This window comes from Alosa sapidissima, chromosome 3, assembly GCF_018492685.1.
Source record: "Alosa sapidissima isolate fAloSap1 chromosome 3, fAloSap1.pri, whole genome shotgun sequence".
In the NCBI taxonomy this organism is placed as follows: domain Eukaryota; kingdom Metazoa; phylum Chordata; class Actinopteri; order Clupeiformes; family Clupeidae; genus Alosa; species Alosa sapidissima.
Genome location: NC_055959.1, coordinates 15,300,911 through 15,328,729, shown reverse-complemented (window position 1 = coordinate 15,328,729; position 27,819 = coordinate 15,300,911). Strand labels below are relative to the sequence as shown.

The window sequence follows — 27,819 nt, the reverse complement described above, 5'->3', positions numbered from 1 at the left end:
GTGTGAGAGTGTGTGTGTGTGAGTGAGAGAGAGAGAGAGATGCGTGTGCGTGCGTGCGTGTGTGTGTGTGTGTGTCTACCAAAAGTAACTGTGAGTGTTTGTGTTTGTATGCTGTGCTATGAATGAATGAGTGATGATGCTTAGTTTTGTGTGCGTGCTAGGGGGGATTTCATTTGAGAGTTCTAGGGCAAGTGTGCCTCTGACTTTTGTGTGTGTGTACATCCTCTCTATAATAGGTTGACACCTTATGTGCATGTATTTGTCTATTGTACAAGATCATGTGTGTGCTATGGTATGTTGGAGAGAATGTGAATGCAGTTATGAATTATTTTTTATGTTCATTTCACTGTTCTTTTCCTGTAGTAGAACTCTGACAAAACAGACTAGAGGTCATTGACAGTCACTCTGGTGAATCCAGAAGGACAAGAGCAGGATAGGTCTGGTGTTTGATTATGAGACATTACAATGTGATGGTGATGTGCATTACAGAACAGCTGCCATCATCTGTCAACACCTTTGTGTCCTAGGAAGGTATAAATGTTGGTGATGGGGAATAAACTGCTTGAAATTCTAAATGTTTAACCTTTATGTACTTTTTTAAAATAAATATATATGTAAAAGTTTGTGTGTAGTAATTACTCTGTGATGTTATATACTTTTAACTGTGAAGACTGCTAAGGCAAATATGTCTATCTAAATGTGTTTTATGTCCATAATTACTTAATGGTTGTTTGGTATTAGGCATATTGGTCTATAGACCTGTAATTCCTTCACAGTAGGCCACAGTAAGTGGGTTTTATTGCGAAGAAATCAAGTCTGGTAGAGCTGTACTGATTACTGTAGCATATGTCCCCATGTTTTCTTTACTTGAACTTGAAAAGAGTCAAATTGAGAAACAAGGTAAGGCACTGTTTTGTTTTCTTGTCATTTTGTCTATTAATTCGCTCTTAAGTTCTGACATGAGGCCATTGTAGAACGATAACCATAATTATTCGCTTCAATCTGATGAATGATCGCATGCTTGTCAATTTGTGTAGAGAGGGGGGGGGGGGGGGGGGGGGCATTTTAAAATCCTACACAAATAATAGCCTTATTTATATTGCATATTGACTCCCAACCTTTTCTTGACCGTGTATTGCTGCAGATGTCTGCTATATGCTATAGCCTAGGCCTGTGTTATGCAATCTATCACTACGGGCAGACTGCAAACGCTCGCACGTGTTACGAAGATTTGGTTATTATAAGACTGCTGTTCCTACTCTTCAGAGCCACCGAGCCTCGCGCGGTACAGAGGGACCGCACTGCCGAAGCGTAGAAAAGACGCACACTATGGGTAAGTAGAGTATTGTAGTGGGCTATCCATGGTGTTTTTATACAAGTTTGTTATAAATAGACGAGTGCGCTGCCCCTCAAAGGACTTAAGAGAATTGCAACATGGAAATACTGTTAAGTCTGTAGGCCTTTTATGCAACGTTCGCACAATTTTTGGGAATGGTTTGTCCTACAGAGAGCGCCATAGTGTTGTCCTTGCGTTCGATTGGCCATCGATGTTGTTACAAAACGCATAACGTTTGACCACTTGTTTGTCCACGACTTTCATGAAACATAGATGTTGTTAAACTAACTTTTAGTACCGTAAACAATACCAGTTGGACAAAAAAATGAGGATGGAAATGGGCATATTGAAATATATTTTCGAGAGTAACGTGCTCCAGGCACAGTAGGAAATGTAGTATTCGCTGTGCATCAAATGTTGGACATTATCGTCCCTAATACTACATCTCCCATGGTGCTGTTCCGTTCTTATGACATCACCAGCAGTGTGGTGATTCTGCAAGATGGCGTCGTTGGGAAGGAGGCGCGGTGTCCCAGTCAACAGGGAGAGGTCAGTAATGCTAAAACATTTACGCAAATCAGCACCGAAGATTTTATCCCTTAAATAGTTACTTTTGAAATTGTAAGAAACATTAACTGTTATCAGATTCAAGTGCCCATGCCATTCAGAATCTGAAACACAGTTGTCATATGAGGCAAACCATTCCCTGTTTTGAACTCATTTAGCGAATGTTATGATTAGCTTGCATAGCCTAGTTTTGCTCAGAACTTGCTAACTAATCATCAGCTAACTTGCCAACTCGAAATGTTTGCTATAATGGCTGATGAATGCACTATCCAATCTAGCCAGTAGACCGTTTTATTAATTAGTGCACATGTATTCCTTAAAAATTAGACACGCGACCCCATGAGCTGCCAAAGAATTTAGCATTTGCTATCTAGGCAGTTACCGCACAAACTGTCCATTTGCATTAGCTCGTTAGCTAGCTAACTTATATGGCAGGTCAGCGAGTTAGCATAATGTTGAAGAAAAGCTTTCACGACACTATAAATAAAAAATACATATATGAATCGTGTTATCCGGTGGCAATGCATGTGTGATATACTGTCCTACTCAAAAGTGTTGATAGTAATCGGTGTCGACCAAACTGTTGGTAGGGAAATTTTAGTGAGATTTTATCTAACTTAGTTAGCCTTCAGACCTCCGTTATAGTAACGTTAAAGTTTTTGCGATAATCACTTGAGGTGGGCTAGTTGCATATTTGTATCTAACGTTGTTTTACGTAGTAGCGAATGTGCTTAATTTATTCTTACATCTTATAACCTTGTTGGGATTTATTTTTTCTGTACTTGATAAGACTAATGGGCTGGTAAGGGCCGCTAACTTTGAAAATTATGTTTAAGGGGTAGATGAACATATAGGTGCGGTACTAGAGAGAATAAATTGTCCACTGTTGCGGAAAATTAAATACCTACACTTGGAGACCAAGCTCAAAGGTATGACCGCAGTAGACCAGTTGCATTTTTGGGGTCTGAATTGTTCTCATCCTACAGAGGTCTGTCTCTGGAGTAAGAAATATACTGACAGTGTGAAGGGGGATTTGATGTACAAGCCCTTAAACAGTGAAACTCCCCACTCATTCCAAATTGTGTTTTCCCCTTCCCTGCCCCTACCCCATTTCCCTCCTGTGTTCACAGGGCAGTGATGGCGGCCACGGAGTGCTACATCGTGCATGAGATCTACAACGGCGAGAATGCTCAAGAGCAGTTTGAGTATGAGCTGGAGCAGGCGCTGGAGGCGCAGTACCGCTACATCGTGATCGAGCCCACACGCATTGGTGACGAGACGGCCCGCTGGGTCGCTGTGGGCAACTGCCTGCACAAGACGGCGGTGTTGTCGGGCACAGCGTGCCTCCTGACGCCGCTGGCACTGCCCCCCGAGTACTCGAGGTACGTGGCGCTGCCCGCGGGTGCCTTGAGCCTGGCCTGCGCTGCGCTCTACGGCATCTCCTGGCAGTTTGACCCATGCTGCAAGTACCAGGTGGAGTACGACAGTCAGAAACTCTCCCGGCTGCCGCTGCACACGCTCACCTCCTCCTCACCGGTGGTGCTGGTGCGGCGGGACGACGTGCACAGAAAGAGACTCCACAACACGATAGCACTGGCCGCACTCGTCTACTGCGCCAAGAAGATCTACGAACTCTACGCCGTATGAGCGGAGCAAACGAGGGGGGAGCGCACATGTAGGCACGTGCGTGACAATAGCAAAACATCACACATACCCCCACACACACACACACACTTACACAGACAACATAATACAAAACAAAATAACCACACAGACACACATAGTTATGAAGATATAAAAAAAAAGCTACACTTTTACGTTGCACACCACAAGCAGGGAGAAGAGGAAATACAAAACACAAGACTGGAAAGAGAATCAAGAATGGTGGAGCAAAACAGCAACTACAATCCCTGAGTGATCTAATGGATTGATATAAGGCAGACAACAGCCAGAAGAGGACCGAAAAGGAAAGTAAAGTCTCTCTCTCTCTCCCTGTCCCTCCCTCCCTTTCTCTGGCTCGTAAGTGGCTGCTGGTGGACGGACGGACGGACGGACGGCCAGATGGATGGACAGAAAACACGGGTTAATAGGTTAATCTAGAAGGATTCTCTCCCTCTAGTCTCAGTACTCTCTAAGTGACATCACCAATGCACCTGCCCCCCCTCTCCCCCTCCTCCTTTAAGACCCCGTATCTCTCGGAACACACACACACACACACACACACACACACACACACACATATAGGCACACACGCAGACACTATGCTGTTGCGCGGGCAGTGTTCTGCCAACCCTGGTTGTGTGTGTCATCCTGGTTGAACAGACGGACTGACGTTTTGAAGTATTACTGATCTCTGACTCTTTGACTTCTGTGTAGTTGTACTGTAACCTGACTCAGTGCTTTTCATTAAACCGTAGGAGATTTCAAACCTCACGCCCACCCTCCTGCTTTTTGTTTATTAACCCCCCCTCCCCCTTTCTGCTTCACATTTCCCCCACAGTTTTTGTTTCTTTGACACTTGTTGAATAGGCACTACCTTTTGTTCCATTTCTTATAATAGCATGGGAATAAAAGTAATCACTTGTTCCCAACTTTATACATGAGCACATTACTCTGTTGTACCATCAAGGATGTAGATTCATGGGCAGTCGAGGTAGTCAATCAAATGAAAAGCTGCGGTCTGAAAAGTCCTAAGTGTATGCCTGTGGCCAAAATGTCCTCGTCTGAGAGAGACTTTAAACAAAGGATCAACTGCATTATTAAACTACATGAGTAGCACTGCAGTCGAGCCCACCCTGGAAGATTTGCCTTAGCTTTCCCCCACATGTGTATACCCACAGAACCCATACACATCATTGATTTGCATTTGTTCACTTTCTGTGTCCATCCATTTTGGTGTGTGCATACATGGGTTGAGGTGTAAATGTCTGGGAGTATTTTTTAATATAAAAGTAATTTCATCAAACCAGTCCGTCTTGTCCTACCAGCTCGATGTTAAGCAGAAGATTGCATTGTAGTTTAGCGCCAGAAGAGACACCTCAGTGACATGACCTTCACTGTATAACTGCAGGACACCAGTTTTGTATTCCGTATACATGATTCCACATTGATGTTGAACATCAAAAGTAAGCCCACAACATTTTTCATCCACATTCCACCAAAATATGGTTGTATTGGTTGCATAAAGTCACTGAGGGTTATGAGGGGTTGTCTTAGTGTGGCAAAACGAATATAAGATCATCTTGAATAAGATAATTTAAATAATGGGTAAGGATCCTAGAAGATGAATGCTTTAGCACAAAGTTAGAGCAAAATGCAGGAATGAATGAAATCGGCAGTGAAGGTATCCTGGCTTTGGTTCATACACTTCTGACCTTTTGATAAGGCTACTTTGCATGCATCTGCAGTGTGGCTGTTTTGCAAAGGCTGCACATTAAAACAGGAATGATATTTCTTTTCTACCAGCAGCCGATAGGCACAAGAAGTTACGTCTAATATAGGAAGTCACAAATGGTGAAGGGTAGGTGGGACAAGCTGAACTAGGAGACAGCTTTGGAAGTCCAAGGTAAATGGACCTGTAGTCATCAATCTGTTTGATTTTTTTTTCGTTTTTTTGTTAACCAAATAAAACTGTTCACAGTTATTTTTTTCTGTACAGTGGATTTTATTGAGTGATTAGTCTAGAATGTGGACTGAATTATGTTTTGACAGCGATGGAACACAGTGTAAGCATACATTTGGGCCTTTAAAATGTCCCAGCTGGGGGAAAATTGCTGTCTCTGTCAAATCCCCTATGCTAAGCTAGTAATAGTAAACTAATGCTAATGAAATGATAGATGCACTCAAATGCATGTCCATATAACAAGAAAATCAAGTTTCATGCACTCATTTTTTCAAATGCTCCAATTCAGTGTGGTGAATTTTCATGGAAAAAAGCCAGGGTTTCAAAAACCCTGTTTATTTGTACAGAAGGGTTAGGTTTTGAGTTTCCAACATAAACATTAGTTAGTCAAAGCCATTTCCCAAAATTACACACCAAAACAGCAGCGGGTATTTTCCCATGCTAACATTGATAACATGAATAATTGTACACTAATCCGTCATTTTCTGAACTCCATCCAATACCTTTCTTATGAAGTTCATACACTACCTTGAATGTTTTCACAGGGAATCAACAGCACTTCATCTTATTAAGTTACCAATCATAGTAGAAAAGCAAAAGCACTTGACTTCAAGTTCTCCCACAGAGGGCTATTGCTGCATTGGTTCATGTTTTCAAGTTGTACTGACACTCACAGACCCAAACACTTGTTTGTTCAGACAAAGCACAGGAAAGCAAAACAGGATGTCCAGTTCTTTCCGTCATTAATACTAACCCTTCTCTTCCATTTCCAGTCTTAGTCACCTGGATCTGTTCCTGTGTCTCCTTTTCATTTTAGTCTTCTCCTTCACTCCTCTTTTAACCTCTGTTCTTTGCGAGCTCTGGATGCCATCAGTTTGAAGAAGAGGGCGGGCCAGAGGGTGCGGATGTATACAGCCACAGAGGGCAGTGGACCAGCCAACAGAACATCTTTCTGTCTCTGATTGACAGCCATCAGAACACTATAGGCTACATCCACTGGATCACGTCCTGTTGCAGTTGTTTTGTCCATTACTGAGGTCACAGAGGAGGGAAAAAGAACCGAAACATTTGTTTAGTAGAAAAGAGCCATGTACAGTGAAATACACCAAGCAAATTCATTGAAACAAAAACGATTTCCCCAAATAACAATCTCATTTGATTTTACATACAACATGATATGAAATATTTCTCATTTTTAGCCAGTGTTGACTTAATTTACAGTAATCATAGTGGTCTAATTCAATAAACGTGGTCTGATGCAATTTAAGCAGTCAGATGCAATTAGAACAACTAGTCCAGCGTCTGTACAAACACGTGCCCTTAGGCACAGTGCGTCTAATGTCAGTCGCCATATTGGAGGCGTCAAGATCCACTAAATGTTTTCGTACCTACGGGTTCACTTCTTCTGGAGTTGGCTGTCATATCTTTCATGTTTTGTTTCAATTCAAACTTACTCCCATTACTACCCCCTCGCCCTCTCCATCCTCCAAATGCACAAATTCTCTCTCCTCTCTCACCCCCATATTTCGATCCATCTCCAGTCACTGCATTGACTGACAGGTTTGTTTTGATGTATCCGGGGCTGATCACCGTCACCTGCAGTCCGAAGCTCTCCACCTCCGCCCTGAGGCAGTCAAAGTATGCCTGTGTGGCATGTTTGGACGCAGCATCTGTGTCAATAAGGACAAAATACCTGAATGCTCATGGCAATACGGAGAACACTGAGAATGCCACTCCACAAGAATGGTGTGAACAAAAAGGGTAGTCAGAGAGCTATGCTGTTCAAACCTAGGTCTTGAGCCTTAAATAGATAGGCTAGTAATAAAGGCATGACTTTAGGGAGGTTAGGTCCTATTCCTGAGGTCTGGTGGAGTCATTACTCACAGGCAGATCTGTAAGGAATGGCGATCCTCCCCTGGATGCTGCTGATAGTGACAATGTGTCCACTGCACCTCTGAACCATGGAGGGCAAAATGGCTAAACGGGGACATAGCAGACAGTGACAAACAAGAAAGCGAAAAAAGTCAACCAGCATTCAGTCTCACTCACAAACACACACGCTCTCTGTCTCACTATCAGCCTTGTAATCACTCACCCTGAGTCAGAGCAACTGGGCCAAAGTAATTGGTCTCCATGACTTCCCGCTGAACGGAGACATGGGTGTCTACAATGCTGCCACGGTAACTGATACCAGCATTGTTGATGAGGACGTCCACGTGACCGTAGCACTTCAGAATCTCCTCTCCTGCCACAGCAACTCTCTCCATGTTGGAGAGGTCAAAGGTGACAATGCGGGGAGCATATGTCTGGATGGACAGCAAAGGTGCCACTCAGCATAATTTTGGAAACTGACAAGTTCCGGTGGAGGTGTGGGCATTTATGAATTTGTGTGTGTATGCCGTAAGACGCCTACCTGTCTTTTGCCATCTGTTGTCTCTCCAAGTTCTTCAGCAAGCTCGTGAAGTCTCGCTGGGTTCCTCCCACACAAAATAAGACGTGCCCCAGCCGCATGGAAGATCCGTGCACACTCTGATAAAATAATTTCATATTCACATTCTTTAGTCCTTAAAATTTAACATTCCCCAACATTGGCAGAATCTATTTTTGTTACGTTTGTCTTAGATTATTACTTATCTTCATTCACCTTTGCCTAGTCCAGAACTTGCTCCAGTGATGACAACCACACTATCCTGAACTCTGTTTTTGACACGGAGTCTCTGCATCACATAGTACATCACCATCAGCCCCACACTACCCAGAACCAAGGGCCCCAGCCCACTGGTAACACGCTCCATATGCCTACTCAGGTGAACACACTGGACCTGCAAACCTATTAAATAAAGCAAAGAACATTGACCACCATCCCTCACAGGCAAACTATAGCCTGGCTGACAGACATTTTCATCAACCCCGGTTCAAAATATAACATGTGTAAATGTCAGACACATTGGTGAATTAAGCCGATGCCAACCCTACACAAACACAACATATAACTATGCAGCCAGCAGCAATAAAGAAATGATGTGGAAGTTCGTGGATTGGCAATGGTCGTGATCAAGCAAGATGCCACAAGTGTAAATATCTTCCATGATCCTCTAACCAAGTTAAGTAACCCGATTGTGAAAGGGATGTCTGAACTACTTCACGGCTACTTGGGGTCCAAGCAAACAATTCTCCTCGAGAGCCGTTTGAGTATCTGTTCTTATGGTACAGAGCATAAGTTCTGTTTTTGGTTAAAACATAACCTTCAGACATAAGACACCAAATCTGTACCTCAAAATATGTCACGCTTGGGTTTTACATCGGTCTCTCTTCCTACCGGAAGTTCCACACTCGCGCACGCCTACCCGGAACAACAGCAACGTCGACGACACCAATTCACCATCCAATCCACAATGCACAAAGGCGCCGGGGGTGGAGCAACAGTTCACTCTGAAAGAGACGAGGGCGGCAGGGTCGTCGTCTGGCGTCGTTCTAGAAAGGACATTCATGACCTTTCTCTGTAGTATGCAAAACCACTAAAATGGCAGGCCAGGCTGAGGCTACACTTTACTTTGTTCATTTACAGATGAGGCACGTCCACACAATCAGGATTACCCTCTCCATTCAGTCAAAATACTTTTGAAGAGCTGCTCATGTGTGTGCCCTTTTTGGGCAGTGGATATTTAGCAAGAAAGTTTGGCCTTTCAAAAATTTGAATCAGTATGTGTGCATCCATATATACTGTAGATGTAGTCTGAGCAAATCTTGTTGTAGTGCTATAATGTGAGGATGCACTAATCAAATTACATAGATCTACACATACCTGAAAAAGAAGGAAAGCTGGCAGTTTGTTGTTTGAAGCATTTAGAAGATCTTGCCTCGGCTCCTTAGTGGTCTGTGACAGTCAAAAGGTCTTGATGCTTTTAGGAGTTACTTTAATTACTATTTCCTTAACTTTAGATTTCACTGGAATTCTTTTTCAATAAGAGATGTTGATATATAACATAAGCTGATATTAAATATGAGATATCTCTCACACTAATAATACAAAATAACTGTAAGACTGTGCTAGGTTTCATTAGAATCTGCATCCTGTTGTGTGTTCAAAGCAGTCTTTGTTGACCATGCGAAAGAAAACAAAGGACTTGAGGTTTTGTTTTTGAGTGTCTATTTATAAGCACGAGTAAAAACAATTTTACAAACTGAGATCTTTAAAACAGCAGGGATGTATGTTTTAGAGGCCTTTTATATTAAATTAAAACAAACAAAAACTTAAAACAGGAACACCTTCAATGGTTATCAATAAATAGTCCAAATAACATTTACAGTATGTTACAAATATGAAGTGAATACTGGAATCAGTGTTCTTTTGTACACATGTACATCCACCCACCCACACACACACACTCTCTCTCTCTCTCTCTCTCTCTCTCTCCCTCTCACACACACACACACACACTATGATGACCCTTCCATTATGAGCTGCATATCTGCAAGTCTGTGTATGCAATTAAAAGTTAACATTAGGACCCGTTTGACTTGATTACATTACAATGCTGCCAGGTTATAACAGAAGACAGACAGAGAGGGGGAAGCCTTTGTGTTTTCCCAAGTGGAACTGGACTGCAGCCTTTAGGGGTACAGGCTCTCCCTCTTGGGTAGTGTACAAGTGTATGTGCTAGTGATTGTAAATTAAATTAAAAGGCTTTAGAATGTGTGTGAGGAGTGTTGGTTGATGCTGTATTCCTGAGAATGAGTAATATCTGTATTCTGATTCTGAACTGTTACACCTATCTCAATATGTGTGTGTGTGTGTGTTAAAAGTATGGCTGTGTTTATGGAAATTACTATCTAGCTAAACCTATAATATGTCGGCCATTGTGTAATTTGGGGTGCTAGAATATCCGACCCCAAAGCTAAAATTGGGTGACTCGTTGCTTTCTAGGAGAGCCACAAATGCTCAGAATTGACCAACTCCTTCTTAGGGTCACACCTTGTCCTGCCTAATCCAATGTTTTGCAAGTCTGGACCCTCCCTTGTATTAGTGTTCCTGAAATTGGTCAATTGTAAAACAGACAGAGAGAGATGTGAGATTACAGCAGATATGTGGCCTGGATGGAAAAGTTAGGGGAAGGGCCAGGTGTGTGCACGCACACATACGCTTGAGAATCTTGTCATATGGCTTTTAAAACTTGGTTTCTGCATCAAGGAGATTTCTACTTTGCAGAGAGGACATATGGACACTCACAAACATACACACACAAAGAATTTCCTGTCCTGGTCAAACCCAGCTCTGGGATGTCATTCTATAATTGTCCTTCAGGGAGTGGACACAGGTATAAAAATCAGCTCTAAACTTCAGTAATCTGTACTGCATATCTGAGGATTTCAGCTAGGCAAGGCCAGAATAAGAGGAGGGTCACGAGACGGAAAGAGAAAGATGGAGCTGCAACATGGGAGGGAAAAGGACAAAGAGAACTTCCAACACAATCATTTCAGTTTCATACACTTTTGGACACACATACACTCACACACAAACAAAATGTACACACAGATTCAGGCAACTAGGAGGGACAGTGAGACAAGCGGACATTTACAGACAGGCAGAGAGACAGACAGTGAAACAGATGTATAGAGGGGAAGCTCTTTGTTCAGATATGGCAGGCAAGGGGTTTTCTGTACATGAGGTTACTTTTGTAAACAGAGTTTTGCTTAAAGTGTTTCCAGAGGGCGGCTCACTGAGCACTCTCAGAATCGTCAGTCATTCTCCCATTCATACACACACACACATATATATGCGGTCAGGTCAGGTGGTGTGGATCCTGGCACACTATTGCACTTCTTCAACCCCCCCACCCCAAAAGACACCTACTTTCTGCAACACTCGCTCACGGTCGCACACTTCACCCTTGTAGCTTTCTGTGGTCAGTCAGGTGGCCCTCTGGCCTAACCAAGGACACCTGGGGCGTATTCCAAGCATGTGGCTTAGTGACAACTACCTGAATAAGTTAACTCATTGTAAGCGCTAAACCTTCTAAAAGCAGAGACCAATGGCTTTATTTTGCTAGGCGAAGAAAGCCATATGGCTGTTCTGGTCACATTTACCACATACTCCGATTTAACTTACCCAGGTTTGTCACAAAACCACATACATGGAATAACCTCTTGGGATTTAGAGACAGAATGGTCCCCAGCCCTGCCCTAGAGGCATCAGCTCCCAGGATGCTGACTGGGCAGCTTTGACATCAGACCGTCTCCTCAGACCCCGGGGGGCGGGAGGGACGGCTCCGTGACGGACAGCTCCTGGGCGAGGTCATTGAAGCGGGCAATGTAGTCCACGCTGTTCTCGCTCATCATGCAGGCCAGCTGGGTATCGACCTGGAGAGACCGGGAGAACAAGTGAGAACCATTGAGAACCGTGAACCAGTAAGACCCGACTCTGAATGCAGTTCACACTTGCACAACGTTATGAATTAACACCTTTTTTTGAACACCTCTGTGTGAAATTGCTCTGCACTGCCAGGAGAATTTACATTTGTATGTCTGTGTAGGGTACAGTTCACGCCTGGTTGCTATTTTCACTTCTCGAAATTTAGCTTGGAATGCAGCTCTGCAGAGATCTTAAGGCTTACTGCCTACTCACTGTAGCGAGTAGCTATTTAAATGCTTACTGCCAAGACCCCCGTGTTTCCTCGGTGATATACAAGCAATGTTGGCTTTATGTGACATGGATAAAAGTAGATTGCATTCACTGGGTGGGTGGGGTCATGTTTGATCATTTTCACTAGCAAACAAGTGAGAAGTATGATACTTGTGCCAGTATGTGGTTTTGTGACAAACCTGGGTAAGTTAAATCAGAGTATGTGGTAAATGTGCCACTCTTGTGACCCCAGCTATTGTAACGGTTCTGTTAAACCATAAAAACGGAATTTGAGATATACATACAACTGGTTCATCCTGAAAGAACCGGCCATCTGTTTGTAAAATGTTCTCAGTAATGTTTTCAGTTGTTTTTAACCTACTGCCCTAATGGCTCACAGCTGATATCAATTACATAAGCCAAGCACCACATGCCAGGATATGTTTGTCAGACCGCCTCCTCAAGAGACACTGGCCTCTAATCACATTTGTTTCTGTGTTTTCATCTGTGCTGTCTTCTTTCACTCATTTTCTTCACAACAACTTCCAAGATTAGTAAACTCTGTTCCTCGATCTCCAGTTCCTGAACACATCCCCGGGGTGTGAACACCGGTGTTTGAAAACACTCTACTGACGCAGAGCCATTATGGATTTATTATCAGTCGATGAATATTGAATTGACACGCAACTGTTTAAAAAGTCTTCCTTGGCGCACACACAGGGACCACATTCTGTGAATGCATGCGATGAGATTGAGTCTTAGCTAAAAGATCAGTTTGATTCCGTTGTTTTCAATGGGAAGGTCCTAACTGGACGCAACGCAACGCAGTGCTGTGCAACGCGGCGCGGCGTTCTGGGCGGAGCTTTTGTCAGACGCCCGGTTTCCTTTTTCTTTCTGTCACTCACATTCTTCTGCTATTTTGAACAAGAAATATGGCGCAATAGAACAACATGATTCAACCCTTAAAGGTGTAGGTTTTTGAACGTTCTAAGTTCTGCAACAATTGAAGGTTCTAAAATTCTATGTTGAATTCAATGAACCCAGATATTCTTTAGAACGTTCATTTCTCAACATTCCCGTCACACCAGTGTGATGGTACTCCTTTAAGGGTTAATGTAGACAGAGATCACTCAATGCTACGCCACAGCTGGGTGCTCGTTTGCAGTTAGGATAAGCTGTGAGATGGCCACTCACCTCTGCAAGGCCTCTGGCCGGAAATGAATCATGGGAATTGGAGTCCATCAAGCTGGGGCCCAGGAGGGCTGTACCACTGGATGGGCCCACACGGGGGTGTTGTGTCCGGCGATTTTTTTCAGGAGACACCAGACTTGCTGCAGAGACAACCATGTAGAGGGGGACAGGATACAGGATATGACTGAGGCTCACTTGCCAGTATGAATAACAAAATGCAAAATGTGTGTAGTTTGTGTGTGTGTGTTGGGGTAGGTTGGGAGGCCTAGGTGGTATTCCAAGTCCATTGTTTAGTGATAAACCTGTTTATGTTGACTCAGAGTAAATGGTAAATCTCCCAAAAGAAGAACCTATGGCTTTGTTTTGATTTCTCACTTAACTTATCTAGGTGTGTTAGTAAACCATGGACCTGGAATGACCCCAGTTCAAAACCCAATCAGCTGAAACCTGAATCCGCTTCATCTAGGATTCTCTCAAAGCATAGAAAACCAACATAGATGCACGTCACTCAAAACTTCCTGTTTTAATACTATCCATGTGTATGTGTGTGTGTATCTGTATGTGTATGTATGTATGTAGATATGTATGCATGCATGCATGCGTAGTGTACATATATATATATATATGTGTATGTGTGCGTGTGCTACTCACACAGCAGGCAACCCAGTGAGGAGTCGGTGGAATCGCTGGGGTACCACTGGGGGTCGTGTGTGGGCGAGGGGATCCAGCTATGAGCTGGACTACTGGAGGGAGAGGGCAGCAGTTTGGGCGTGTCTGTCCCATTGAGCTTGGCCGGAGAGAGAGATGGTCCTTCCCCTGAGAGAGAGAGAGAGAGAGAGAGAGAGAGAGAGAGAGAGAGAGAGAGAGAGAGAGAGAGAGAGAGAGAGAGAGAGGTCTTGAACTGGACTGAGAGCAAAAACATTCAATCGAAACATCAATCAGCCCTTTGATGCCATACGAGTTCCCGCGTGTCGTACCGAAGTGGGCCGAGTTGATGGCGAGCTCGATGATGGAGTCGCTGATGTGGGTCTGGGCCTCTCCTGAGGGGAGAGACTCCTCTGGGGGACCAGGAAGTGAGATGTCCAATAGGGAGGCGACGCTGGGCGGGGCGAGCAGGGAGTCCGCACCACCTGGGGATGGAGGTGGCAGGCTGGTCTGCAGAGATTCCTGAGAGAGGGAGAGGAGAAGAGGAGAGAGAGGGCAAAATTAGACACGAAATTGCCCTCATTTCAACACTTTGGATTCTACATTAACAAATAAAAAAAATCTGCTTATTAACAATGGTCAGTTACCCTCATCCATACACAAGAATAGCCCAACACATTGGTTCCCCCACTATGGCAGCCATCAAAAGGACACAACAGGAGTTGGACCTGAAAGCCTACGATGCTGAAACTCACAACTGAACCTGTGTCTTCCTGAGATGTAATGGTATGAAAATTTAACATGACGATTATAGTGACCAAAATTACCACGGTTATCGGTATTATCGCGCTATTTTTCAAATGTGCTGAAACATGTTTCTAAGCCTACCACTAATGATGAACAGAGCTAATTGGCCAGTCCTGCATGCACAATAGCAACAAAACAGAGTCAACAGAATAGCATAGTGTCTTGTCATAAAAGTGGTGTGGCTCCTTTAATAGAAAAAGGCTCCATTTTTGTAGTCGGTGCGTGTTAGTGCAGAGGGAGAGAGAAAACGCATACACAAAACTAATAGAAGTTAGATGGGGTGGCAACTTAGGTAAAGTAAGTGAATTTTTGGTCACTAAATAAAGCTGCAACTCCTTTGATTGAAGCTGTATCTTGTGTGTGCCTGTTGCTCACAACTAGCCTACCATAACGGAGAGCCAGGGCGATTTAAACACTTTTTAATTAAACGTAATTTAATAAGAGATCCACCTCAGTAATTAAGATAATTAAAATCAAAACAGTAATTGTTATCGTCGATACTTTTATCGTGGTTTACTGTTACATCCCTACAGCATACCGAAGGCAAGAACGGTATGTGATGACTGACCAGACTCCAACACTCACACATAACACATATTCCTGCAACATTTCATGCATCGTTACCAATAAAGGAAATGCAGTCAAGTCCTGGAAAGACTTAACGTGATGAACAATACACATGCGAAAGATGATCCCAAATTTCCAAAGTCACCTCTGCTTGTTGAGGGAGAATGCTCGTCTGTGGCTGTGTCTGAGGCTGTGGTTGGGGCTGTGGCTGGGCTGGCACCAGGGACACGTCTCCATCAGGCCCCAGGAGGGCGTCCTCTACAGCTGCCGCCTCCATCTCCCCACAGGGGCTGCCTGGAATGATGCCCGCCGACTTGGCTGCCTGGTCAATCGCGCCTGCAGCACATAGGGAATGAAGATGCATGCTATCACTCAAGGTGAGTTTCACAGGCAGTAAAACAGACCGTAATAAAGATTAGGTTCAAATTATATTTTAAACAAGGTATGTCTGTTTTGGGCAATAACTAACATTCCCAGTTGAAGTAGTGTTAGTTTTAGTTTAGTTTCAGTATTATAGAGAGATGTTACACCATCTCAAGCTTTTCACATGGGAAGTTTTACATTTTGTTAGAAAAATGATCTTACTGGACAGTTCGGTGGAGGGTGAAGGGCTTGGTGCACTGGCTGTGGTTTTGGTAACGAGAGGTCGGGCCAGAGGAACACGTGGCTGAATGGGCCGGAAGGAACCCGTTCCTAGAACAGAGAGAGAGAGAGAGAGAGAAAGAGAAAGAGAAAAAAGAAGAGAGAGAGAGAGAGAGAGAGAGAGAGAGAGAGAGAGAGAGAGAGAGAGAGAGAGACACAAAACTTCAGTACATATCCTAATTTGGCCACCATCACCGAATAACGTATCTGCAAATGTTCACATAATTTCTTTCCCTTCTCCTAGATTGGACTGATGATCGTCTGAACAAGGTTTGTTTGAGAGTAAAAAAGCCTTTGTGGGATTGGATGGGCATCTGAACACAGGTTTGTTTGAGAGTGGAAATATGGTTGCGTGAGTCACCTGTGGCTGAGGAGTTGGAGAGTATGGAGAAGGAACAGACGTGCTGTGACGCATCTCCGGTTGTCCGCGGCACCAATGTTCTCTGAAACAACAGAAGGATGATTTTAGGAACCACAGAACACACACATTTATCACACATGTTGCATGACATTAGCCTGGAGATTCCAGACCCTGATAATCTAGAAAGATTAAGGGTCTGGCCACGAATAATGTAATGGCCCAACTCGATGGGCGGCACCAAGCGTGCATTTGAAAATCTCACTGCACACAATTGGATAACACAATATGACCAACGTTTACTGACTGATTCCGGACTTCGACACAATTGGATAACGACTGTCATCTGTTTAGCTCGCCTCTGGCCCGCTTATATCAGATACAACGATGTGATTGGCTCCCCGCGATACAAGTGGCAAAGGCAAAAGTAACATGCATCATTACTCATTGCCAGAGTGTCTCGCAGAGACAATTCAGATTGTGCTCTTGCGAGAACTCTGGAGTTTCCAGGGTAGCATGACATACAATGTCTTACATCATCACACATGTAAACACCCAATGATCACGCTTGGTTATTTAACAAGTGTAGTGTTATCAGACGAGTTAAGACAGCATCAACCCCACCATACTGTCTTACCTGGACAACCAGAGGCTTCCTCAGGGGTCGACTCCTGCCCAACTTCCTCTGCTTCGGCAGCAAAAAGTCAGACTAGAAAAGACACAAAGGAGAAAATGTAGGATGCTGCGGTGTGTGGATTTTCTTGTTTAGCATGACTCGTTTGGTAAAATGGCTTTTCTGAAGCCCTGAGCATTATGGAGGTGGTATGAGTCAACCTTGAGTCAAATCCCCATTGCCTTCAGGATTAGGAAGCATTTAGACCCAGAGATAGAGAACATCCAGAGAACATCTGGGATCACATCTGTGATGTGTGCTTTTATTCCCCCATTGAGATTATAAACATTGCTATGAACAAACATGAATCATTATGTGATTTTTGTGTGCATAACACATGATCTGTGTACTGATCTATGATGTGAAGGAGATAATGTGTGTGACATTACACCTGTACAAATTGTATGTACCTGAGACTGAGTGAGTGTTTATTATGTGTATGTATGCATTATAAAAATGAATGCATGGGTATCATGAGTGAATTTGTGTATTAAAGGATAAAACAACCCTTAACGTTCGTTTTCAAAACTGTGCAACTCACCGAGTGGTTAGTCATGTTTGTTGATTATTAAAAACAAATATAACGAACATATTACTAACCACTCGGTGAGTTGCACAGTTTTAAAAACGAATGTAAGGGTTGTTTTAAGGATATGTTTGTGCATGCCCATAGCCACTCTGAAACAGCGTTTCAAAACGAGTCAGAAAGTCGAGACAGGACCCATCGTCAAAATTTCAGTGTCCACCACTCTATTTCATCAAAAACAAACCAGAAAAGTGCTAAATACCAGAATTATCCTTTAAGAAAGAAAGTGAGCATGTGTGTATGCTATCTATAAATATAAGTGTGCAAGTACAGTGTTTCCCATACATTGACTTATTTGTGGCGGCCCACCACAATATCAACATTGACCACCACACAATGATTTTCCAGGTTGTACTAAATTGTGCTTAAATCTGGTTCATCATAACCACGCTATGCTAATTTGTTAAAAACTGTTGAATTCAAGTTAATTCTGCAAACCTACCCCCACAAATAGAATTCAGTTCTGTGGGAAACACTGAAGTGTGTGTGTTGGTGTGTGTGTGTGTGTGTGTCTCCCACTCACACTGATTGAGTCCAGCTGCTGTCTAAGGGCCAGCTGGGCTTCCTTGTTGGGGGAGAACATGCGCGAGAGGCGCGAGCTGTTTGGCGGCAGCATGGTTGGCACGGCGAACACGCCCCCGTCACCATCACCGCTGGACACCAGGAGAGAGCGGGGCAGGTTTCGCCCACCTGAAGCAAGGTAGGAAGACGGGATACAGCAGATGACCAGATTATTAGCAGAAACCACAAGTTACACTGTAAGTAATTGACAGTGTTGGAAGAGTACAGGATCGGTGTATCGGCTTTTCGCACACACTGTGCATTTCAACAAATTTGCACAATGTGGGAGAGCCAATAAATGAGCTGTAAAAAAACAATACAAAGGATGTGTATCTATCTACTCTCTACGTACTCTTCCACTGCAACTGCAGTGACCCAACAAATGCTGATGCTGTTGCCATGATGATTGTGAGTGTGCAGAGAGTATCATTTCACGACAGACTGCAAAAGGTTCTGCAAATGTGGGAGCCCTGTGGTCATGGCAACCACAAATGTACACGACAACTACCTTAAGTGAACAAAAGCACCAGTGATTTATCTAGTGAGGTGTACAGATATATCTATGCCAAATGTTTTGCACAGCAGTGCACAGTGCCAATGTTGACAAAGTTGGGAAGCAGTGGCTTATCTGAATGACTATGTACCTATGATAGATAAGTAAGCCATGGCTTCATATTGTGTGTGCACACGTGCATTTTTGTAACACTGCAATACTTGTGTGTTTGTGTGTTGTAAGCATTTGTTTACACACATGCGTTTTTGTAAAGATGTAATGTTTGTGTGTGTGTATCTGTGTGACACATTCATCAGACTACTGTGTGTGTTAAAACAAATGTTTGTGAGACTGTGTGTGTATGCGTGCGTGCGTACCTGTTGTGACCGCGTTAGGCAGCAGCAGTTTGGTGTTGCGTGTTGTACTTTGCTGGCGTCCACAGCTGGGACTACGGCTGGTGCCCGAGGGGGTTTTGCCCGGGGGCGTCAGAGACAGGGGCTGCTCTTCCTGGCCCGGCTTCACCGGGGATGTCCCCACTGTACACAGCTCCGGAGCCTAGCCAACACACAAGCGCATACGAGCACGCACGATTAAGCAATTGCTGTATCAACAGCTGATTGATAAGACTAGGCTACAGTCAGGGTCAAAGGTCATACAAGTGTCAGTCAGTAGAATATCCTAAGATGTAATGCAATGTAATCAAAATTTAACGTAATGCTTTTAACAGCTAAAAAACAAAATAAGAAAATATAAGTGAAACAGAAACCCCTTACATATGGAAGATCAAATTCCTTAAATCGGGTACAATCTACTTCGACTGTGAACCACATTTCATCATACATCTTGGAGGTTAAAGGTGAAAGGTCGTGCTCACCGGCTTGGGGTTGACCTCGGAGGCAACAAGGCGCAGGAGGCAGCGCAGCACGCTGTGTGTGTTGGGCGGGGTGGTGACGGGTGCTGGCGGCCGGGCCTGCCACTCGTACTCCAGCTGCAGTTTGCCCGGCTTGCCTAGCATCAGGTAGAGCTCGGCCAGCGTCACGTTCTCCGCCTCCTGGGCACTCCAGCCCTCCTCGCGGATCCTTTCTGGGGAGCGTCCAGTCGGTACGCCACTGCCACCGCCGCCACCACTGTTGTTTGGAGCGCTGCTGCTGTCCCCTTCCGCCCGTGTGGAGGTGTCCGGTAGTGTGGCGTGTGGAACAGCGAGGCCGGCGGTGCGGTCGGGAGACACCACGCCGCCCGCAGTGGGCTCCTCCTTGCCCTGCTCTGCAGGAGCGGGAGCCGAGTCCCTCTGACCGGCGGAGGTTCTCTCCTTGAGGTCTGCGTCCGCCTGCGCACCGGCCCCCTCCGCCTCGGCGGGTCCCTTTCCGGCGCTCTGCTCGGCTGGGAGTGACGGGGTGGTGGCAGGGGACGTGGAGTGTGTAAGGTGGGGAGCAGGCACCGGCACAGCGGCAGAGCTCTGAGTCGGGTTAGTATTAGTGCTTGCACTTTCTCCCCCACTCCCAGCTGCTGCTGCTGCTGCTGCTGCTGCTGATGAGCCACTCTCCGTGGCCTCCTGACTTGGTCCCTCTGCTTTAACAGCAGGGGGCGCTGCACCCTTCCCAGGGCGCCCCGCTCCTCGGCCCCCCGGCTGGATGCCCAGGATGTGGGCGGTGGGCAGGTCTCGGGAGCCTGGGCGGCTCCTGCCCGTCTCTTGCCAGTGCACGGTGCATGAGGCTTTGGAGTGGACGACGCGTGCCACGCCGGGGAGTGCAGTCACCGTGCTGCTCTCGGCCGGGAACAGAAGAAGCTCTTCGGCGTCCGCCTTCTTGGGGGCACCTTCTAAAGCTTCCCGCTCCTCTAGACTCTTACGCTAAGCGACACCAGTTAAAGACAACCATCCAGACTGACATACACAGCTTCTCATACACAGCAACAACTCATTGCCTCACTGACTGTACCAGATGTAAGTGCTGTCTTAAATCTAAACAGATAAGAGATAAAGACATTGATTTTCATATGCACCAAGAAAACAATGGGAGAGTTGACTGCATGCTAAAGCTGACCTTGTCGTGTGGTTTTGATGTCAAATCCTCTGTTCAAGACATGTAATTGAGTTAAAAAAGGTTCCCGTAGCGTGGTTTTGTCTGTCTACTTTTTAGTGGGTCACCTGGTCAGGACAAAAGGATACAATTCGCTGGTCCTGCACAGCCCACTTTTGCTTCAGGAACTCAATCAGGCTGGAGACCTTCCTGTGGAGCTCCACAACCATCCTGCAAAACAAATCAGACAGGACAAACGGGTTCAGTCTCGGCCTGGTTAACGTCAATCACAGCGTATATGCAGCCGCTGATCGGTTGACCCGAGCAGGAAAAGGGTTAGCCAATCGGAACTGACCGGAGGCGGGGATTGTGTGCCAAGCTCTGAACGCGAGCCCATGAGTGGTTGCTGCGCGGCTGCAATTCCACGGCAACCTTCAGTGGCAGTCGGACAGGCTTCTGGTCCTCCTCATCACTCACTCCTAATGGAAAAATGAAAGGGAAAGAAAGAAAGAAAATATTCATTATCTCCCTCCGCGACAGCCTGGCCACATTCAGCATCACCTACTACATCCTGTTGCTATAGAAACCCCTCTCACCCCGCCCACACACTGGAGTAGTGCCACGGCCTTAATCGGTACACCCCCTCTACCACAAACTCTTCCTCCACCATCCCTCTGTTCTCTCATTCTTCTCCATCCGCATCTCTCCCTTACGCAGGCATGACTGTTCAAATGGGCTCAACCTCCAGCCATTTCCCCTACTTCCCTTCTCACCACCTCCACTCCCCACCCCCTACCAATCACTTCACTTACCATCTGGGTCACACAATTTCTTTAGGGCTCGGCACATCGGGGCCTTAATGCGCAGGTTTCTGCCTTTGGAACGCACTGTTGTGGCTCTGCAAAAATACATTTCAGGCATACAGCAAAGTCAAGCTTACATTTACAGCTATAAGTCAATACTGCATTAGGTCAGGCATTCATGTAAACTTTTTATGGCATTGTCAACTTTTGGCATATATTTACAAAGACATGAGGGGAAAAACCGTGTCTTACCCCTGCTGAATGAGCTCATTCAGTTTTGCAACATTCTTATCGTCCATCACTGACAGGAAAAGGCAAAACAGAAGTTTATCCATTAAACATATTTAAGGGCAATACTCCAATTCACCCACCAGCAAGGCAATTAAATCAATTATTTGTATTTACTTATATCATACATCTTTTTGCATGCACATACATTCACACACACACACAAATATATCTCACAGCACAATTAGGACAGGGGTCTGAGCTGGGCAACTTACAGCCTCCGACTTTCTTCCTGAGCTCAGCATAGCAGATGAGACCATAAAGTTCCTGAGAGGACTTCTTGAGAAGACGAGAGTACGCTACAATGGAGAAGAGAAGTAGGTGAGGAACAGTGAGGACAAACACTCACTTTGTGTGTATTTGCGATGACAAAGAACCAATCACAGCAAGGTTTTGCCTGTACAAAACCTGCTTTAGGGTACGTTCAGACTTGGCTTCTTTTTCTGATAAAAGGAGTTGTTGCCGACTGCTTTTTCAGTTTTTTTTTTCAAAAAAAAAAATCTGCCATCGTTTTTGTTCTAAAAAGCTGCCGGAAGCGTCTTTTTGTGATATGCTATGTATCCGCTTGTGATTGGTCAGCTGTCAAAAAACAGTGTGATGTACGGTGTTTTCCCGCTAGAAGTTGAACATTTCTCAACTTAAAAAACAGAAAAAGACGCCCGCGGTCACCTCCTTTTAACAGCCAGGGACTTTTTTGAAAACATGGTCTACTCCATAGGATTATAATGTAAAACGGACGCCGGCAGCTGTGAAAATTACGGCAAGTCTGAACGTACCCTTATTAGGCTGGTCAGGCAAGTGCATGGTGCAACAATTAGCTTCCACTATAAATCAATGGAATTGGCTACACCAGATGTTATTGAATCATGCATATTCAAAAAAATTAGACCAGTCTTCTTTCCGTTCTGCAAACAAAAGGCTTCACTTACGTGCATGGTGTAGCCTGCCTGTAACCTGTTACCTGGAGCATTAGTGTTACTTGTCAAAGGCTGAAGCAGATGATGCCTACTTCTAATGCATGATGCAATCTTGTAATAAAAACCTAGCTGCCCTGTTCAATGTGTTGTTTTGGGTGCAGTGCAATAAAATGAATGACCCCAGAGTGAGAAGTGACTGTGATATTTGCTTTTATCTGAGCCTGTTTACATCATGCATATGCTTGTCTAGCCTGGGTGTTCCCATGCTGCCTTGCGCGCGATTTGATTCACGCTGCTAAGGCAGCCTGGAGACCATGGAGCAAATTTTCGCCTGAGATAGGGAACCAATCACAGAACAGGGGGGAAAGCAAGACGATGATGAGCTATGCACAGACGCATTTGATAGACATCCGTGGCACCCAATAAACGGATCTGGGCATTTTACGAGAAAATTAACGTTTGGTTCCCAGACCACGTCTCATTGAGAAGTGGTGGCGCTAGCCAGGCTAATGCTTGTCACCAGTGGTGTAACGTATGGACAAGTTCGCAACTATGACTTGAGTCACAGTTAACACAAACATACATTGACTTCACACTTGTCTGGCAACACTGACGTAAATTATTTCAGACTTGAGAGAAAAAAGAATTGTGATGATTATCAGTATTTATTAACTCTGATATTATCACAAATGCATTATTTGCATGTCAAATACTGGGACGTGTCTGCTTTCAGAGTGTAGAACATTTGCAACATTAAATTAATGTTTGGTGCCGTTCTATTTCACCAGCAACTTAAACAGTGGTCAAATACATATCCAACAGCGTTATGTGCAAACCTCACCATTGTTGAAGTCAATATGCTTGGAGATCTTGTGCCAGGTCCGGTAGTAAAAATGGCGAACCTGCTCCTTGTTCTTCACCATGCTGGCTGGCTTCCCTTTCTTTTTGTACTTCAGTGCTATGTTGTTCTGAATGGCTTCGAAGTCCTTCCCATACTGTGGGGAAGTGGGGACAAGCACAAAAGAAATGCATTGATGATGAGACAGAAGACCGGTGGTAACTACAGACAAGCCCTCTCATCCATTTTTGTGGCAATATTGAAAGCATTCTGCTAGACTCGTCCGGCACGGACACATTGTGCATAGTTGTGCTCTGTTGCCTTCCACCAAACGGCATTTTAAAAACCTGACAGTTGCAGTCATTAGACAAGGGTCACTTCATAAATGCTACCTCGTAAAGGCCTTCGAAGAAGCTGTTTTTGTCCTCGGTGCTCCAGGACTCCCATTGTCTGCGGGTCCGTTTCTGACTGCCGCCTTCCTCTTTCTCCCCAGAGCTCTGGCCTCGTGGGCCTGATCGGGAACTGCCTCCAGCCCCTGATCCCCCTATAGGGCCTGCTGTGGTAGCCGCACACACTGCTGGACCAGCCTCGGCCCCTGGACGAGAATGAGACAGAAAGCCAGAAAACAGGTGAGCTTCTTAATCACGGTTAATTCTATCTGGTCAAGGCTGTCTTTCGTTCATATGGCAGAAGACACAGATATTACATTGGAATCACATATTTGACTAGAAGATAATAAGGCAGTTCTCCTTACTACATGCACACAAACTAATATAGTATGGTAGGGAGTATTGTGCCACTGACCTGCACTGTATGCATGCATGTAAACAATACCTATATAGCACAAACACTGTGCATTGATGTAGGACTGTGGTTATGTGTGTGCTTGTGTGTATTGGCAGCAGGTCTACATGTGCAGTTCCTGGAAGTGTGTGTTCAGAGGCTTTCCAGACCTGCTGCTCACTGTGGCGGTCCAAATGCAACATGAGGCTAGATGAGCCAGCCAATGTCCCTCACTCACGTTCCCCCACAATGCATCACAACCATTCCTGTTTGGATCTCTTAGTTAAGACCAATGTGACCCCCAACCATGCCCTCTACCCAATGCCAGTCCCATACACACAAATAAAAGAAAAAACACAAGCATGCTTTTTAAAATTGCATAATTGCAAACCATAATAATAGCACTGCTACGATAAATGCTAAAAACATGACTGTTCAATACATAGTTTTGAGGTGGTGTTTCAAATGTCAACCAAGACCCTCTTAACAATTGAGCAAGGTTTTAAAAACAAATGTGTCAAACACGAAACTCATTAGCAAGAAAGGCATCGTTGACACTGTTCCATATTTACTGTCAATCAATCAAATAATTCTGTCCAACATATTGTCTTCATAACAGCCCAGTAAGCTGTGGCGTAAAACGGTGTACAGGCTCCTAGCAGCGCATCCCGCCGTGCGAACTACCCTATACAACCTCCAGTACGGACTCTCACAGGACGTAAACATGCCAAATACTCAAAAGTGGCAAAACCATTTCCTGTGCCTTCAAAATCAATCAACTTTCAGTCATGCATGACAACAAAAACAACAACAGATTGAGCAAGTCGGCAGGTGACCATACTCCCGTCCCTTTCGGGACTCACCTTTCGCTTTCGCCCCGCCGTTCCCGTTCAGCGCAGGGGCAACGAGATCCTTCCGGAGCCGCTTGCTCGGAGGTCGCACACTGGAACGGAGAAAATGATGCTGATCCTGGTTCTGTGGGACGGCAGGAGGCGAAGTGTTGGACTGCAAGTTCGCTGGGGGTCCGGACGGGTTCGGTGTTGAGGTGGGAATACTCGGAGTCAAACTGGAGCTGGCTGCAGTTGATGGATTAAGAATTTCCTCTTCGTCTCTCTTTGTACTCGTCTCCTCGCTCGCCTGATCTCCGCTCTCCTCCTCGCAACCCTCCAGCTTGCGGGCAGGTTTCTTTGGCCCCTCGCCCCCGGAAACATCCCCTTGGCCCACTGTCATCCTGACAAAACACAATAACAGACATTTTATTAACATTTGAGATAAAACAAAATAGCGATCAACTTAGAAAGGCGACATTCCCTCTCACTCAACATGGCCGCCACTGTTTGTTTCAAATCCCCTCTCACCGTCCCGACGAAACAACCCAAAAATATTCAGTTGTTTATTACTTATTCTTTCCAAAAATCGAAATCTGAAATCAATCCAAATTCCTGAATGCACCGAATGCCTCTTTGACTTGCCTGATCGGCAATTTTTATTACGAAATTTAAAAGCGAGCGCCTACACTTTAGCGCCCAGTAGAAACGACAGTCGACAACGAAAATCTTTCGCTGCATTCGACCTTTAATTAAAGTGCTTGTTTTTCGAGCAATTTTACCCATTTTCCAGCTCGTCGACAGCTGACGACGTCTTCTTTCTCTTCACCATGTGTCCGAAGATTTTGGAGACCAAAAGTTGATGAAATTTAACATATTCAAAGCATGAAAGGGGTCAAGCAGCTACTCGTCCTCTCCTCACTCCTGTTCCAACAGGGGATACAACTCTGCGCAGCTCCAACTGTTAGCTATCTTAGCAACAGCAACTATACCTCACCAACTCCGTACTTTTACTACTCACCCTAGTATGATACATTAATTTATTTAAGCTGAATCGAATCTGCTAGTATCGTGCATCTTCTACGGATATTAACAGTACGGTTTAGCGTTGACTACGTGATAAAAGCGTTTTTCCGAGTTTCGTACACGAGATGAAGCTCTGACGCCTCAACAACACCCGAGCCTCTGGACTTTGGTTGTTCTTACTACGTCATCACCACTTTAAGAATAGATGTTTTGATATTAACATGTTGATTTACTGCAACATAAATCTAACGCTAGACACTCAAATCCAGTCACTCCAGACGTACTAGTATACTGTCATTATTATAAACATGGTAATGCAATTAGAAAACTGAACTTCTGTACACCCCAAAGGGTATTGAGAACATGTTTACAGTCATGTCGCATTTGCATATTGTTTCATATGAGTAAATCAGATCAGATAAGTGAAACGTTTAAAGTATCACTCAGATGTGTTCATTGTCATCTTTTAATTAAAGCATTGCGAAACAATGTATTCAAGTATTCCTGTTGCAAGTGCAGGCATTCTCCCATAAGAATTGCACACGAACCATAGTATGCCTTTTCACAGCCAATCATGGACAGCATGACAGTTAAGGTATAAATCTGGCAACTCTTGGAACAACAACAAAGAGTTGATATTAACTTAATACAATGTGTTTTACTAGATGTCCTACTAAGTTATTTTGTGACTGGGTTCTCAGTTCTCATTCTTAGAGAGAAAAAAGTCTATGTATATGGGAGGCATGTTATTGCTCTGCTCTTAAACTTTGTAACCCTCATCTGCAGTTGTCAGTACCAAACTTTTACCTTTGCCTTTAGTCATATATCAACAATAAAATGCAACTGCAACATATACCACATAAGACCACACAAGCCTGTAACATGACAGTTGCTTACTCTACCTGGCATGAATTTAACAGATGTTGTCAAGGGTGTGATGAAAAGTCAGATTGTGCATGTTTATGTGAAGTTTAATTCAGAAAGTTTAGTTAAACTAACTCAGAATTATCCATATGATAATGACAATATCACCATCAGCCTATAAGTAATATGGTTCAAAGTTCACTATCTGAAATAAACAAATGTGCATGTTGAACATAGGTTAGAATACTTTGACTATATAACTGGGTAGCCCAACAAAACATACATAAGAAGCTTGTAGATTTCTGTGATTTCCACATGGAAGTGCATGTACTTGGATACAAGTAGGCTACTGAGGTCTGATCCTGCTGCTCTCCAGACATCTTAAAAATAAAAGTGGTCAAATTGTTGTGCCGTCAAAATACAGTGTCTCAAGGCCATGTTAACATTGTTTTTACCTTGGCCATGTTAACATTTTTGCTACCTTTAGCAGCTAGCATCTAACTCATCACGTTAGCTCATGTTCATCTTTTGAACTGAAACCTAACCTTAATCATCCAGGCTGTGAAAACACGCAGATGTAACTTTATTACTGTGCCATGGATAAAATATGTACAAGTGATCTTTCTAGATGTCTAAAAAAAGCATCCCTTACCTTCACTCTTTCAGTGGGATTCTGTCAAACTAGCATCCTTTCGCCCAGCGCTTCCCCCAGCTGAGCACTTGCTGGCTGTCAGTGCAGTTTTCCTCGCGCGGGTAGCACGCCCACTACAATTCGAAAACAAATC

At 44.4% G+C, this 27,819-nt stretch overlaps 3 protein-coding genes across 7 annotated transcripts; 1 reads left to right on the top strand and 2 right to left on the bottom strand.

Moving 5' to 3' along the window:
• The first annotated feature begins 1,228 nt into the window (after positions 1 to 1,228).
• tmem11 (transmembrane protein 11) lies at positions 1,229 to 4,336 on the top strand. 2 transcript variants are annotated; one of them, XM_042085083.1, is made up of 3 exons: positions 1,239 to 1,333; positions 1,819 to 1,885; positions 3,034 to 4,336. In XM_042085083.1, exons 2-3 carry the CDS (start codon positions 1,839 to 1,841, stop codon positions 3,548 to 3,550), a joined length of 564 nt encoding a protein of 187 aa, XP_041941017.1. In that variant the 5' UTR covers positions 1,239 to 1,333; positions 1,819 to 1,838; the 3' UTR covers positions 3,551 to 4,336. The 2 variants fall into 2 exon arrangements, with proteins under 2 accessions (XP_041941018.1, XP_041941017.1); XM_042085084.1 differs by lacking the exon at positions 1,819 to 1,885 and having other exon boundaries at positions 1,229 to 1,333.
• Positions 4,337 to 5,819: 1,483 nt separating this feature from the next.
• Positions 5,820 to 8,904, bottom strand: dhrs7b (dehydrogenase/reductase (SDR family) member 7B). The gene is made up of 7 exons (XM_042085078.1): positions 8,799 to 8,904; positions 8,170 to 8,355; positions 7,939 to 8,054; positions 7,621 to 7,831; positions 7,410 to 7,502; positions 7,043 to 7,195; positions 5,820 to 6,557 (listed from the first exon to the last, which is right to left on the bottom strand). The coding sequence occupies exons 2-7, from the start codon at positions 8,318 to 8,320 to the stop codon at positions 6,352 to 6,354; spliced, it is 930 nt and encodes a 309-aa protein (XP_041941012.1). The 5' UTR covers positions 8,321 to 8,355; positions 8,799 to 8,904; the 3' UTR covers positions 5,820 to 6,351.
• Positions 8,905 to 9,669: 765 nt separating this feature from the next.
• On the bottom strand, positions 9,670 to 27,748 carry cramp1 (cramped chromatin regulator homolog 1). 4 transcript variants are annotated; one of them, XM_042085075.1, is made up of 21 exons: positions 27,687 to 27,735; positions 27,318 to 27,414; positions 25,181 to 25,548; positions 23,927 to 24,129; positions 23,538 to 23,691; positions 21,995 to 22,078; positions 21,744 to 21,792; positions 21,501 to 21,586; positions 21,044 to 21,167; positions 20,838 to 20,919; positions 19,545 to 20,519; positions 19,048 to 19,225; positions 18,140 to 18,306; positions 16,995 to 17,066; positions 16,361 to 16,442; positions 15,943 to 16,050; positions 15,503 to 15,693; positions 14,316 to 14,505; positions 13,990 to 14,154; positions 13,342 to 13,478; positions 9,670 to 11,885 (listed from the first exon to the last, which is right to left on the bottom strand). In XM_042085075.1, exons 2-21 carry the CDS (start codon positions 27,359 to 27,361, stop codon positions 11,766 to 11,768), a joined length of 3,579 nt encoding a protein of 1,192 aa, XP_041941009.1. In that variant the 5' UTR covers positions 27,362 to 27,414; positions 27,687 to 27,735; the 3' UTR covers positions 9,670 to 11,765. The 4 variants fall into 4 exon arrangements, with proteins under 4 accessions (XP_041941009.1, XP_041941010.1, XP_041941008.1 ...); XM_042085076.1 differs by lacking the exon at positions 27,318 to 27,414 and having other exon boundaries at positions 27,687 to 27,748; XM_042085074.1 differs by lacking the exons at positions 27,318 to 27,414; positions 27,687 to 27,735 and adding an exon at positions 25,927 to 26,449.
• Positions 27,749 to 27,819: the final 71 nt, after the last annotated feature.